We start from the raw sequence: 16218 nt of genomic DNA on the forward strand, positions 1-16218 counted from the left end.
CCTTGGTACTCTATCAGTGGGTCGGGGCCATAAGAGCCCAGGCTTCCAACTATACCTTGGTTGGGATGGTCGCATGTATGCACTTGGATTTGTGTTCAGTGGGGGCGGGAGTTTTTCTAGGGTTGGGGAATATGTTAAAAACTGGTGACTCCTCACCAATGTGCCGTTATAATATCTTTTCTGACATCCTCATTATTCCTTGTTCAATATTCATTGTTGTTTATGTATATATTGTACTTATGACACCAATAAAAAGATTTTAAAATTAATAAATTTCATAACATGAGAACACAAGAAGGTGGGGCCTCCTCTCATCTCTACATTTTCTCACATTTGGGTCCACAGATATAGCAATCTACAAATATTATGGCAGAGAAAAATCCCGTCCAACCTATCCAGTCTGTCCATCCATGCCAATTCCTCAGGTCTACAGTCTGTTTCCAGGGCCGCCACTCCCCCCCCCCCCCCTTCCCACGTATGCTCCTCCCTCAGTCTGTCACTCTCCTGTTCCTGTGTGCCGGGACCTGACACACAGCAGTAGGAGAGAGAGAGAGAGGTTGAGGGAGCAGAACCTTCTGCCTGTCTCTGGAAGCCTTGGCAGTGCCGGGCCCCCCTTGGAGGCTGGGCCCGGGAATCTCCCCCCCCCCCCCCCCCCCCCCCCCCCCCCCGCCTATCTGCTCATATTTTCTGGCAAGACAACCTTAGGGTCTTCTGACACGTCCGCGTCAGGTTTCAAGCATTGCACATTTCGTAGCCTTCGTAGGATTCTTTTAAAAAATACTTAACTGCAGTCATTGCCTTGGGCCCCATTATGAACCATGTTTCACATTTCGCTGTTTCAAGGTACCCAATCAAAATTATTATATTTACAACTGTCTGTGATGGTCTGACTGCAGAGAAGTTATCAAGACTTTTTAAAACAATCCTGTTGGATATCAATGGTGTTAAGCATGTTTCACAAGGGAGGGACCCAATCCACAGGAACGGAAGTAGCCACCACAATTTCAAGGTGATCTAAAAGACGTTTATTATCCAATATATAACAGCTCTGACAAACTGTTCGCCGATTTGACTGTGGGAGTCTCTTTGACTTTCTTTGCGCTAAGGGCTTTAAAGTTTTGATATTTTATTTATTACATGTATCTATAAAAACTTTGTTGGCTTATAAGAACCCCTGATAAAGGCTTTGAGTGCCAAAACATGGCCCATGTTGGGTTCAGTTTCTCAGCTCTGCTATAGATTGGATAATAAAACATCTCTTTGATCGCATTGAAATTGTGGTGTCTTCCATTGCCTGTGGAAGATTTTGTTTTCCTGTTTTCTTTGCTTTGGGATGGGACCCAAGACAATAAATGCATTTTTTTTTTAAACAATCCTTTTGAATATCAACTGTGTTAAGTATGTTTGGGATATAAATGCTACAGAATGTGCAACGATTGAAACCTGAGGCAGACGTCTCAGAAGACCCTACGGGTCTGCTGTTGTCTCACCAGAAAATGTGAGCGCAATATAAAAAAAACATTTATATATAAGGCTGGTTTGGAGAGTTTTGAATACGTTATCAGCCTTTTTGGGATTGTGTTTTCTGGGCATCTTATGACCCCCTCACTCCAGAGCTTCTATTCTACTGACAAGAGGGAAAAGCATGTGGAGCACAGAAACCGGGAAAAATGGAGGCAGGTAAACACCATGGACTGGATTCAGTGAATGGCGCTCAAAATTTGTTGCAAAAAAAAAAAAAATTGGTGCTGAACAGTATTCTGTAATGGGCGTTCCGGGATAGCACAGTGTTTCCCAAGTCCGGTCCTGGAGTATCCCTTGCCAAAGCCGCCTACAGGGGGGGGCAAGATTCCCCGGGACTGGCGCCAAAAGGTTCTGCTCCCTCGGCCTGTCTCCTGTGTGTTGAGAACCGGGTGACAGACCAAGGGATGAGCAGACACAGGAAGGTATGGGGGTTGGGGGCGGCAGCCTGGGCCTGGCTCTGGCTCTTGGTGGCCCTGCCCCTTGCCAGTCAGGTTTTCAGGATACCCACAATGAATATGCATGAAAGAGAGTTGCATATCATGGAGGCAAAGTATGCAAATCAAGTTCATGTATATTCATTGTGGGTATCCCGAAAACCTGACTGGCAAAGGGTACTCCAGGACCGGACTTGGGAAGCGCTGGGATCCACACTGAACTTTGGATGCGAAGAGTTACGCCAGCTGAAACCAAGTGTAGATCCTGGCGCACGATGGGCATGGTAGATCTGCACTGTAACACTGCGCATTTTAAGGGAACACCCCTGACCTGCACGTGCCCTTCCCATGGCCACACACGCTCTGCAGATCCGCATGGAAACACGTAGGCGCTATTCAGATCTGCCTTTTCTGCCCCTTTTGGTGCCTTCCATCCGTTAAAACGCTTTCCTGTGAAGAAAATTTGACGTGGAAGTAGCACCATATATAGAATCCCCTCATATATGACCTAGCCAGTCTGCTCAACCGCACCGTCTACTCTTCCTTACAGATCCTATGTGCTTGTCACAAGCTCTCTTTAATTCAGAAACTGTTTTCATCTCCTCCACTTCCACTTGGAGGCCATTCCACAAATTCACCATCCTTTCTGCGAAGAAGTATTTCCTCAGATTACTCCTGACAGGGCTGCCGAGAGGGGGGAGCAAGATCCCCTTGCGCCTCGGCCATAAGCGTTACTACAGGGTGGCACAAATGGCTTTGCCACTCCAGTTTTACATGCAAACTGGCACTTCGCCACTGACCATGTTAGTAGCCACCCTCTGCACCGACTCCATCCTGTTTATATCTTTTTGAAGGTTTGGTCTCACCAATATGAGGTCTCAGCAGAGTCTCAGAAAACAGCAGGGCAGTCTACCTGCAAGGTTCAAGATGGCGACACAAAAACAGAACAGACGAAGAAATCTATACCAACAATGCCCGACACAGGCCATGTTTCGCCCATACATGGGCTGCCTCAGGGGCAAATTATGTTGAGAACTGGCTCCGTGAATCCTCCAGCGTCATTGCTAAGACAGCACTGTTTTAGCAATGACGCTGGAGGATTCACGGAGCCATTGATGTGAATTCCCTCGTCGTATGATTTCAGTCGTATGAGTTATAACACATATGTGAAGAGGTATCCAGTTGTCAACATACTTTGCCCCCGAGGCAGCCCATGTATGGGTGAAACATGGCCTGTGTCGGGCATTGTTGGTTGAATAAATTCGGGGCTGGTGTTTGGGTGGTGGGGCTAGTTCTGGGCAAGACTTCTACGGTCTGTGTCCTGAAAATGGCAGATACAAATCAAGGTAAGGTATACACAAGAAGTAGCACATATGAGTTTATCTTGTTGGGAAGACTAGATGGACCGTGCAGGTCTTTTTCTGCTGTCATCTACTATGTTATGTATGTTATCTTCATATAGATTTCTTCGTCCGTTCTGCTTTTTGTGCTGTCACCAGAGTCTTATACAAGGGCATCATCACGCTCCTACTGGCCATTTCTCTCCCTGTGCACCCAAGCATCCTTCTAGCTTTCATTATTGCCTTTTCTACTTGTTTGGCCACCTTAAGATCATCACATACGATCACACCCAAGTCCCGCTCCTGTTCTGTGCATGGCTTATGGAATTCTTTTCAATCCCTCTACATCTGCAGGTGTGCGTGAACGTGTCTGTATCTGTAATGCCTGTGAGGGGCGTAGCTATGTGGGGCCACGGGGTCATGGGCCCCCGTAAATTTGGCCCTGGCCCCCCTGCTGCCAACCCCTTCGACCCCCCCCCCTGCCAATCCTCCCCCACCGCCGCCGGGTACCTTTGCTGGCGGGGGACCCCAACCCCCACCAGCTGAAGTCCTCTTCTCCGGCGCGGCAGCGTTGCTGATCTGGAAGGGCAGGCTTCTGTTTCTGTGAGTCTGACGGGGACCCCTGCCAGCAAAGGTACCCGATGGCGGCGAGAAGAAGGGGTCGAAAGAGTTGGCGCCGGGGGGGGGGTCAAAGATGGTGGTGGTGGTGGCGACGGGGGGGGGGGGGGGGGGGTAAAAATGGTGGGGGGGAGGGGTTGGCATCACTGGGGGGGGGGGGGAGAGCTAAAATGTGCCCCCTCACCTCGGCCTTTGGACCCCCATCCCGCCGAAGTCTGGCTACACCCCTGCTGTGAGTGTGTATTTGTGTGTGTATATCTCTGACCTGAAAGCAGAGGTTTTGATTAGAGTGGAGGAGTACACAAATATTCTGTTGATTTGGGAAAAAAAAAGTATAAACTGAAACCAGTGTGATAGAATTTCCTAATATTACATGTCACTGTCGACATATTTCAAAGGTTGGATTTAACAGTTTAATCACACAATGACTCTTTTCCAAAGTAACAGATGGTACCATGCTTCTCCATCACTAGGTGTCAGTACACATAGCAACCAGTAGCAATTTTGTAATATTGTACTTAACAACTATTAGGAAAAACTGTGTGGTTCAGTCAGTATTTCTCACCATAGAATTTACAAATATACAGACATTCAAATATTTGAAAGGTATTAATCCGCAAACAAACTTTTCTGGAGACGGGAAGGTGATAGAACTAGAGGACATGAATTGAGGTTGAAGGGGGGCAGACGCAGGACTAATGTCAGGAAGTATTTTTTCAAGGAGAGGGTGGTAGATATGTGGAATGCCCTCCCGCGGGAGGTGGTGGAGATGAAAACGGTAATGGAATTCAAACGTGCGTGGGATAAACACAAAGGAATCCTGTTTAGCAGGAATGGATCCATGGAATCTTAGTGGAGATTGGGTGGCGACGCTGGTAATTGGGAAGCAAAACCGGTGCTGGGCAGACTATGCCCTGATCGTGACTGAATAGATATGGATGGGCTTGAGTGTAAATTTTAAGGGATTTCGACGTTAGCTTCAGAACTTAGTACAAAAACAGTGCTGGGCAGACTTCTACGGTCTGTGCCCTGATCAAACAAAGAAAATGAAATACATATCTAAATCACTAAAAACCAGGACAGCAGGTATAAGGCTGTGGCAGCAGGGGGAGAGGGACCTATTGCCCACAGAAATGGAAAACTGGTCACCTCGGAGGAATTACGTAACTGAATGTTCAGGAGGGGAAGAATTAGGATCCCTCTGGCCTCCTACCTAACTTCCACTCAGGCTCCCCCTAAGAAACATTAAATGGGCAGACTTGAACCAGGACACACTCTCTTGGGGCTATCCCGTTAATTTCACCTTGAGCTGTGTACGATACAAAATGAGCAACCACTGTAGAGACCTCATTGGTGAGACATGGTCATACCTACGTAACTCTCCTACAATCCTTTCAGTGATATGTTGCACCAGCTGCAAACATCTTAACACTTTCTGAGGTAGTTCATTACAAAACATATTACACTAGTACAATCTGAACAAAGAATCACGGGGATATTTCTCTCTGTCCTTCTCCATTGCTGTAAAATGACTATGCTCTCTTTTTATCCCACAGATGAATTTGAGAGGCACAGTGAAAGGATGAGAAGGTGCAATAGCCAGCAGAGGGAGGAACGGAAACAGACAGACCTCTCCAGAAAGAGCCCAGAGCCCTCCGCTGACTGTGAGGGAGGTATTAGTAGAGTGAAAAAGAAATCTGGGAAAGGAAAGACATCAAATATATGTATGGAGCAAGAGAGCAATTCCAATGGCCGCCCAAATCTTGAAAACATCAGCAAAACTTTACACCCAAAACAGACTGAATTTGGGAACAAGTTGAGAGAGAGGTCTAGACGCCAATGTATCCAGTATCATAGACTGAGGAAAAAATGTTCAGGTGCTGACTGTGAGGAAAGAATCCCTGAGAAAACAAACCTTACAGAGTATAGAAATCTTCACATGCAAAAGAAATCATTAAGACAGATTGACGGTGTAACTGAGCTGGAAAGGCACATAAAAATTCACAAAGAAGGAAGACAGTTTAAGTGTCTTGAGTGTGATAAAATGTTTCCAAAGAAGTCAACCCTGATAGGACATAAAAAAATTCACAGAGAAGACCAGCATTTTCAATGCACCGACTCTGGAGACTCTTTTACTTATAGAGCACAGCTTACAGGTCATCAGAAATTTAATAAAGTAAATAAACCATTTAAATGCCCTGAATGTGATAAATATTTCATTAAGAAAGGTCACCTGCAACAACATAAAATGGTGCATACGGGACAGAAACCATTTAAATGTTCTGAATGTGATAAAAGTTTCAGTAAGAAAGCTCATCTGCAACAGCATGAAATGGTGCATACAGGAGAGAAACCATTTAAATGTTCTGAATGTGATAAATGTTTTAGTCAGAAAGCTCACCTGCAACAGCATAAAATGGTGCATACTGGAGAGAAACCATATAAATGTTCTGAATGTGGTAAATGTTTCATTCAGAAGGTCCACTTACAACAGCATAAAAGGGTACATACAGGAGAGAAACCATTTAAATGTTCAGAATGCGATAAAAGTTTTATTCAGAAAGCCCAGTTGCAAAAGCATAAAATGACACATGTTGGAGAAAAAACACTTAAATGCTCTGAATATGATCAGTATTTCTATCAGGAATCCAATTTGCAGCAGTACAAAATGACACATACTAATGACAAACAGTTTAAATGCTCTAAATGTGATAAGTGCTTCACGCAGAAATCAGCGCTGTTGCGGCATAACAAGACACATTCTGGAGAGAAGCTATTTAAGTGCTCTGAATGTGACAAATGTTTCAGTCAGAAAAGCCACCTACAACAGCATAAAACGGTGCATACAGGAGAGAAACCGTTTACTTGTTCTGAATGTGACAAATGTTTCATTCAGAAAGGCTACCTGCAAAAGCATAAGATGTCGCATATGGGAGAAAAAGCATCTAAATGCTCTGAATACAAGTATTTCAATCAGGAATCTACATTGCAGTGGCATAAAAAGCGAAATAGAGAGAAGCGGTTTAAGTGCTCCGAATGCAGTAAATGTTTCCGTCAGAGAGGCCACCTGCTCCGACATAAAAGGATACACACAGGAGAGAAACCATTTAAATGCTCTGAATGTGATAAGTATTTCAATCAGGAATCCAGCCTGCGACGGCATGAAATGATACATACTGGAGAAAAACCCTTTAAATGTTCTGAATGTGATAAATATTTTACTCAAAAATGTAGCTTACAACAGCATAAAATGACACATACTGGAGAGAAACCTTTTAAATGCTCTGAATGTGATAAATGTTTCAGTGTGAAAGGTCACCTGCAACAGCATAAAATAACACATTCAGAGGAAAAACCATTTAAATGCTCTGAATGTGATAGGTGTTTTGGGCTGAAATCCGCATTACGGCGGCATAAAATGACACATACTGGAGAGAAGCTATATAAATGCTTTGAATGTAAAAGATGTTTCCGTCAAAGTGGCCAGCTGCGGCTGCATAAAATGATTCACACAGGTGAGAAACCATTTAAATGCTCTGAATGCGATAAATATTTCAGACAGAAATCTACTCTGCAGCTGCATGAAATGACGCATACAAGAAAGAAACTATTTAAATACTCTAAACGTGATAAGTATTTCAGTCAAGAATCCATCCCGCTGCTTCATAAAATGGTACATACTGGAGAAAAACTATTTAAATGCTCTTAATGTAATAAATGTTTCAGTCATAAAAGACACTTGCAAGAGTATAAACTGATACATATGGGGGTCAAATGGAAACACAAAGGTTGAAAAAGGAATGCAGAGGGGTTAAAAGTGAGCATAGCATAAAATTCAGCTGCAGCAGCTGGCGGATTGCTGTGCATCTCAGAGGGGTAGACAATAAAGTTTTTTTTTTTCATTTGATGACTCCATCTAGACAACACTACAACTGAAGTATGGTTGGTTTGAAAAGGAAGAATTCATACTGATCACATCACTTGAGATATCTTGATGGGATTTAGCATCTGATGAAAATTATTTCTAGACTTCTTTTAAATTTTCTAATTTGCTTTCTGTTTTTCCTGTAATTTTGTGGACAAATGTAAGTTTATTTTATACTTATTAATATTTTCCTTTAAAAAAAACATTTTGCTGATTTTAATTCCCACAATGATCGTTGTGATTATATAATTTGGGGAAATCTTAAAAACATAAAAAAGTTGGTCGCAACAATAGTGCAGACATTGCAGATGAATACCACAACCCTGATGCAAATAAGGGCAGGGTAGATTTGTTCATAGACCCATCGCAGCTGGAGATAAACCATAGAAAGTTAATGAAACATTTAAGAGGATTAACTACAAATAAATGGTATACCAAGAGAGTTCACCAAAAACTGGAGGAAACTGGAATGTGGGTGCTAAAAAGGAATTTTCAGTTACACCTGGATATGGCACATGTTACATCTTATGAACTCCAGAAAGAAGTACTATGGTGAGCATTGCCAGTAAATTTGGGAGACAGATCATATTCCATATACTCTGGCTGAGGAGTGAAGTTCATTACTGTCATGATATGCACAAAACTAGCCCACTGGGAAACGTTGCCCTTAGGAGAAAAATCAGTACTGATACGGTTCTAAAAAAAGATACCATATTAACATCACATAATTGTATGAAAATAGATTCTAAACAGATAAAAGATATTTCTTAAAAAGATACATTTTTCAAGTTTTTCTAAAAACCCAAATTCTCTGAAATAATACAGATCTTGACTAGAAGAGAATTCCAAAATTGAGTTGCTATGTATTGAAAGGTAATAGAAAACAAGCTGCTTATAACGCATTCCTGGTAGACTAGCTCTTTTTGACCCAGCCAGAAGACAGACAAAATCCTTCTTGTATATTGGGGCCTCGAAGAATCTTAAAAGCAATAGTACACAACTTAAAATACAAATGAGCCTCCAGTATAAGACTACAATTGATAATGGAGTGCCTTAACATCACAGAATAAGATACAATCCTTTAATCAACTGACAATTTACACACTCTCATACAGGTTTTGAATTGTAGAATGGTCTCTTAAAGATCTTTAAAACAATTGGATGTCTAAACAAGAAAACTTCTCCATGCCCACAATTCAGTTATAAGAATCAGTGCATGCATACATTTCTCAAGACGAAGGAGAAATGGACCACATACTGAGTATGTAGCCTAGGCCTCCAGGCTTTCTTATCAGCATCGTCAGATCCAAATATGCCAAAGTTGTTTGAAAGATGAACATAAAGGTCCAGAATCCATCTCCACCATTAAACTTGGCCAAGTGTTCCTATGAGTAGAAGACATGAGTGAGAAGGAAACAGAATTAGAAAAAGAAGAGAAAACAACATTACTGACCGATAGCAGAAGTTCTCTGAAGACAGCAGGACATCACTTATGGAGTCCTGTGCAGTAAACCCTTCCCAGCTCCTTTCTAGGACTTTTTGGAACACCTGCCCGTGCATGCGTGATTCTTCCCACTCGTCATCATAATGTGAGACCCAGTCTAAGATAGCTAGCTGAAGGAATTCAATTCCTAGGGGATGTGGACAGGAACTTAAGAAGAAGTATCTATCTATCCGACCTGAACATGTATACCTTGGAGGAAAGGAGAAACAGGGGTGACATGATACAGACGTTCAAATATTTGAAAGGTATTAATCCGCGTACGAACCTTTTCCGGAGACAAGAAGGTGGTAGAACTAGAGGACATGAATTGAGGTTGCAGGGGGGCAGACTCAGGAGTAATGTCAGGAAGTATTTTTTCACAGAGAAAGTAGTGGATACTTGGAATGCCCTCCCGCAGGAGGTGGTGGAGATGAAATCGGTAATGGAATTCAAACATGCGTGGGATAAACACAAAGGAATCCTGATCTATGGAATCTTAGCAGAGATTGGGTGGCGACGCTGGTATTTGGAGAATAAAACCGGTGCAGGGCGGACGTCTACGGTCTCTGCCCTGAGAAAGGGAGGGACAAATCAAACTTGGATATACATATAAAGTATTACATACCATGTAAAATGAGTTTATCTTGTTGGGCAGACTGGATGGACCGTTCAGGTCTTTACCTGTCGTCATTATGTTACTATGCTCCATTCTACAGGTGTGGAACTTTGTTTTCTTCGCGGACAGGCGGAATGCACTTATTCTTACGTTTGGGAATCCCTAGCTACCAGGCAGCCCTGAACAAAATACAGGGTGAATAGGTAGGCCCACAACAGACTGGGACCTAACCTTGAAACAGTAACTAAGAACTATATATGTTAACGATAGTTCTCCATTTCTGAGGCAGCCTGGAACAGAAACACATAGGCCTAGAGGGGCAGAGTTGAATTCTAGACCCCAAATAAATTCTGAAGGACCGTCTGACCAAATCAGCCGTTGCATTGGAAGTCTCGTTCTAAAATGGGATGTGAATGTGTCAACCAAAGACCATGTTGCAGCTCTGCAAATTTCCTCTATGAAGGCTGATCTCAAGTGGGCTACCAACACAGGCATAGCTCTGACAGGACCCTTCAGGGTCAGCCCTGCCCAGGCATTTGTAGTCTGCTATCTAATTTAAGAGTGCATTTGCCAATGGCAGCCCCTATCCTGTTTGGATCAAAACAAACAAAAAGCTGGGTGGATTTTCTATGGGCTTTAGTCATCTCCAGATAGAAGGCCAAGGTTCTTTTGCAGTTCAAAGTGTGCAGTATGCTTTTCCCCTTGATTGACGTGTGCTTTCGGGTAGGGGAGTAGCCAGACCTCGCGGTGGGAGGGGGCCAGAGCCCAAGGTAGGGAGGCACATTTTAGTCTGCCACCCTACCGCCTCAACCCCCCGCCACCCTTCCGCACCCCACAGCAACAAATACCTTTGTTGGCGGGGATCCCCAACCACCCCCACCAGCTGAAGCCTTCTCCAGCGCCGCCATATTCATTGCCCAGCATGCTCAGTTTCACTTAAGGAAGCATGCAGGACGTCAGGAGGAAGAAAGAGCACAAGGTAGGGAACGCGTCATCGTCAGAGACCGGCGCTGAAGAAGGCTTCGACCGGTGGGGGTTGAGGACCCCCGCCAGCAAAACCAGGGGCCAGAATGAAATTTTGGGGAGGCCCAGGCCCCCACCTAGCTACACCACTGCTTTCGGGGAACGTTGTCAGAACAGTTGTCTGGTTAAGATGAAACTCCAACACTACTTCAGCAAGGAATTTACGATGTATGTGGAAGACCAGCCTGTTGTAAAATTTTGTGTAAGGTGGATCAGCTCCTAAGACCTAGAGCTCATTGACTTTGCGAGCTGAAGTGACTGGCGCCAAAAATGAGACCCCCCTTCGAAGTCATGTACTTCAGATGACACATTAACTGGGTCAGGACGATGCTGAGATCCCTCAACACTCTAGCAGACTTGATGGGAGGTTACAACAGTAACAAGCCTTGTGACCTGGATTGGGCACTGTTGGAAGCGGGATACTGGGCCAGATGGACCACTGATCTGACCCAGTATGGCTATTCTTATGTTCTTATGACACATATCTGTACCATTCTGTGGAAAGAAAATGACTGTGTGACAGTGGAGAGTAGAAAGTCTTACACGTGTGCCGTCAGCACTGCAAAAAGTGGGCTTAACTACAAAGAAATAAAATAAAAGCAGATACAGCACCCCGCTACAATACTACTTCACTCTTTTGTTTTATTCGATACTACAAGCGTTGATCCTGTGTAAGCAGCCGGCTATAAGATAAAAGTTAAACCCCTGAAGATGCCAGTTGGCGAAACGCAGTGCAAGCGTTGGGTTTAATGATTAAGATTACATCTGGTGCTGAATTGTTAAATTTTGGCCATTATGGAAGGTGGAGTACTGAGCCAATAAGAGATTACCCAAGGAAGAACCATGACACTAGTAACTGAGAATGACGACGGAACAGTAGGATCTAATTACTTGATAACTGTGAAGCTTGAAAAAGAGTCGTTTGATTGGATGGAAAAATACAATTATTATGAACTGAGGCTTCTTAAAAGTGATGTGACATTTATGTTAACTGTAATTGCTATTTTGAAAAGAAAAAGTGATAATGCAACTGTTTTGCTAAGTACCTTAGCATATTTGTAAAGAACCAATTATAAGTTGTCAACCTGTTTACGGGAAGTGATATCCTAGTATCATGTGATCACCTTTGGTTTGAAGCAGATTTAATGAGTTTTGATGTGAGGTGTCTGTATGTGCTTTGAGAGTGAGTGAATGTAGCTATAAGCACACTGTTTGATATGTTAAAACCATAAAGTGGTATTTATAAGAAGAATAAATTGATGTACAATTGGAATAGCAGTTGCTTGAGTTATATTGTTTGTAGTGACTGGATTGAAATATAGGAACTCAGATTAATTACTTAATCTGTATGTATACTTTGGAAGATAAGGCAGTAAAGGGTAGATATGATGAAGACATTTAAATACTTCCATGGAGTGGAGGAGTAGCCTAGTGGTTAGTGCAGTGGACTTTGATCCTGGGGAACTGAGTTCAATTCCCAATGCAGCTCCTTGTGACTCTGGGCAAGTCACTTAACCCTCCATTGCCCCGGTACAAAATAAGTACCTGAATATATGTAAACCGCTTTGAATGTAGATGCAAAAACCTCAGAAAGGCAATATATCAAGTCCCATTTCCCTTTCCCTATTTGAGATTCTACATGGAATGTTGCTCCTATTGGAGATTTTAGATGGAATGTTGCTACTGTTTGAGATTCTACATGGAATGTTGCTATTCCACTAGCAAGCAACATTCCATGTAGAAGCCTGCCCTTGTAGATCAGCAACGCAGCCGCGCAGGCTTCTGTTTCTGTGAGTCTGATGTCCTGCATGTACATGCAGGACGTCAGACTCAACTACTTACTACTACTACTTAACATTTCTAGAGCGCTACTAGGGTTACGCAGCGCTGTACAATTTAACAAAGAGAGACAGTCCCTGCTCAAAGAGCTTACAATCTAATAGACAAGTGAACGGTCGGTCCGATAGGGGCAGTCAAATTGGGGCAGTCTGGATTCACTGAACGGTAAGACTCACAGAAACAGAAGCCTGCACGGCCACATTGCTGATCTGCAAGGGCAGGCTTCTAAATGGAATGTTGCTAGTGGTTAGTGCAGTGGACTTTGATCCTGGGGAACTGAGTTCAATTCCCACTGCAGCTCCTTGTGATTCTGGGCAAGTCACTTAAGCCTCCATTGCCCCTGGTACAAAATAAGTACCTGAATATATGTAAACTGCTTTGAATGTAGTTGCAAAAATGGTATATCAATAGAAATCAAACAAAATAAAACATGGAAAAGAAAATAAGATGATACCTTTTTTATTGGACATAACTTAATACATTTCTTGATTAGCTTTCGAAGAAATGTATTAAGTTATGTCCAATAAAAAAGGTATCATCTTATTTTCTTTTCCATGTTTTATTTTGTTTGATTTCTATTGATAACCTTAAGAGTGGACTAACACGGCTACCACACTCCTCTACTAAAAATGGTATATCAAGTCCCATTTCCCTCCCCCCCCCCCCCCTTCCATGACATAAAGGTGGACCTCTTTCAATTTAAAGGATGTTCTAGAACCAGGGGGCACAGGATGAAGATGAAAGGGGATAGATGAAAAGAAATACCTTTTTACAGAAAGATTTGTGAATGCATGGATTGGCCTCCCAGCAGAAGTGATAGTATCACAGTAAATGAGAGCAGATAAAGACCTGAACGGTCTATCCAGTCACACTCATTATCAAGTCATGATTAAACCAGCAATGAATGTGATACGAAATACTTGATCATTGTCTCTCTCTGGCATTTCTGGGACATATACCGTTGAAGTCCGCCCAGCTTTGTCCGTAGTTTCCAACTGCTAAAGTTGACGTTGAAGCCTACTCCAGCCTATCCAAATTCGTCTTGTCAATTGAGGGACACAGACTATAGAAGTCTGCCTGGCACTGTGCTCACATTCCAAATTACTGAAGTTCGTCGAAGCCCCCTCCAGCCCATCCTAAACCAGATTGCCATATACGGAACTCAAACCGTACAAGCCTACCCAGCACCGGCTTCAGTCCTTCACATCCGGAGTCGTTATCTAAAGCCCCACTCGACATGCAAATACAAATGCAACCATATAAAGTTTAGCTTTTCTTTTATACCATTCATTTTCTAATTAAGAGATTCTCTGTGTTTATCCCACTCCCTTTTGAATCCTGTCACTGTTATTTTTCTCCATCATCTCCCTCGGGAGGGCATTCCAGGCATCAACCACCCTCTCCATGAAAAAGAGGCTCTATCTGGATTCAAGAAAGAAGGGGACAGGCACACTGGATTTTCTAAGGGAGTGGAAAGGATGGCAAAGATTAGTAGCTAATATGGATGGGCAGGCTGGATAGGCTATAGGGTCTTTATCTGCCAACGTTTTTATCAGGCCTATATTCGGCCTATGGTGGTCAGTGGTTTTTAAGCTGTGAACAGATTGAAATCCAGATATTTAATGCCAGGCCACGTCCAGGCACCAGAATTGAATATCCAGGGTCAGGTGCCAACCTGGAAGTTATGCAGCTGCCGGATGAGGTTCAATGTCAAACACCCACATAAGCCATGCGGTCACTAAACATGGCCAGTGCTTGCATAACTGCTGGCTCATCCCTGACTGCAAAAAAAGCAATGAACAGGAAAGAGCCCCTATGACAAGTCCAAAGATGTAAAGGGAAAGTGGGGGATGACGCAATGACTCCCAACAGTCAGATTGATGTAAGCACGAACTTCAGTGAGTAAGCACCAAGAGTGGACCTGACACAGGACTGTGTTTTGGTGGAAAACACCACCTGCCTCAGGGGTCACACACACTCTGTACATAAAAAATAATAAGACATGTCAATAAATAATACTAAAATATTTGTAGATATTAATATAAGTATAAATATATACAATTTTATTTTTGTGAAGGTGACACTGAACAATCAAATTTATACACTGATAAATATCTATATCCCCAGTACAGATAAGAGTCATTCTATGACTTAATTGTGGAGAAGCTATAGAGGTTTGGGGAAGGGATTCTCATAATGAGTGGGGATTTTAATTTAAACAACTGATCCTAGAATAAACAGTTCTAAGAGTGAAGCAATGAGGAACAAGATACACAGGGCCAAATTGAAGGGCCTACTCCGGGCGTTTGATATTTTTAGAAGCCTAGCAGGAAACACATCCAAGGGAACGGGACTATTCATTCTTTTTTCCAAGTCCATGGTTCAGATTCACATATTGATTTACTATACATAGAAAGAGAATATTTAGTGGAGGTAAAAAACTGCCAGACTGAGAATATTGCCTGTTCCGAACATCTGCTGATATGGTTGGGAATAAATATGAGGTCTCTTGTCAGGGGACATCAGTACTGGAAACCGGATGACTCTTGTAGATAATAAACACAGTTATGCACCCTGGAGTAGAGTCAAAGGGCAAAGGCCATAAATTGTGAGGCCCAGGAACTTATGATCTGATATGATATCCTTACAGCCAAACAGGCTTGGGAAAGGAGGAAGGATAAACAAACATGAGAATGTGGTTTAGCAGGTGAGAAAAACCAGATGACTTTGAAAGAAGGCAGGATGATCCTGGGTAAGATAGCTTGTTGAGGCATTGTAAATCATTGTTAAACACAAGTGTATAAAAATAGCTGTTTTAGTCCAGTATGTTACAGCGATAGATATAACCAGCATATTTATTCAGTAGTTCTATCCTCCCATGAGAAAATATTAATTGTATCAATACTTGGTAAGTGAATAAAAATACTTTCTCATAGACGCGCAGCCTTGGTGTTTTATCTCTGCAAATTGTGGGTAACTGATATATGAAGATTTGTAGAGGTGGTAAAAAGACCTAAACATTTAAGGAGGGTTAATTCACTCTTTGCTAGACAAGAAACAGATAAGGGAGCAGATGGGAAAAGATATTGTGGAAAATTTGCTGGACAGCAGTCACCAGAAGTCTTAAAGGCAGCAAGAAAAAGCAGAATAAGGAGGAAAGGAAAGCTATATTTAAGAAAGAGGTAAGACCCAGAAAGGAAACTCAAAAAGGGGCTGGTTTATCAATGAGGAAGGCATTGGAGACAGAGCAGAAGAGTGTCCAAGAACTACAGTCAAAGGAAATCAGCTAGGAAATGCTGAAAATGAAGCAGGTAGTTTTTGAGCAGCTCATTAAGGTGATTAAATTGATGGTCAGGAAAATAAGAAAGTTCCAGAAAGTCAGAAGATAGGCAAGGAATTAGTTGGGGCAGATGAGA

At 42.7% G+C, this 16218-nt stretch overlaps 1 protein-coding gene across 2 annotated transcripts in view; it reads left to right on the plus strand.

Annotated features, from left to right (window-relative positions):
- LOC115464955 (zinc finger protein 665-like) overlaps positions 1 to 7784 on the plus strand; it is a 50278-nt gene extending 42494 nt beyond the window's left edge. For both annotated transcript variants that reach the window (XM_030195349.1, XM_030195350.1), the window contains exon 10: positions 5473 to 7784. In XM_030195349.1, the coding sequence (XP_030051209.1) occupies positions 5473 to 7625 (2153 nt within the window). In that variant the 3' untranslated portion in view covers positions 7626 to 7784. The remainder of the gene's footprint in view (positions 1 to 5472) is intronic.
- Positions 7785 to 16218: the final 8434 nt, after the last annotated feature.

This window comes from Microcaecilia unicolor, chromosome 3 (genome assembly GCF_901765095.1).
Source record: "Microcaecilia unicolor chromosome 3, aMicUni1.1, whole genome shotgun sequence".
Taxonomy (NCBI): domain Eukaryota; kingdom Metazoa; phylum Chordata; class Amphibia; order Gymnophiona; family Siphonopidae; genus Microcaecilia; species Microcaecilia unicolor.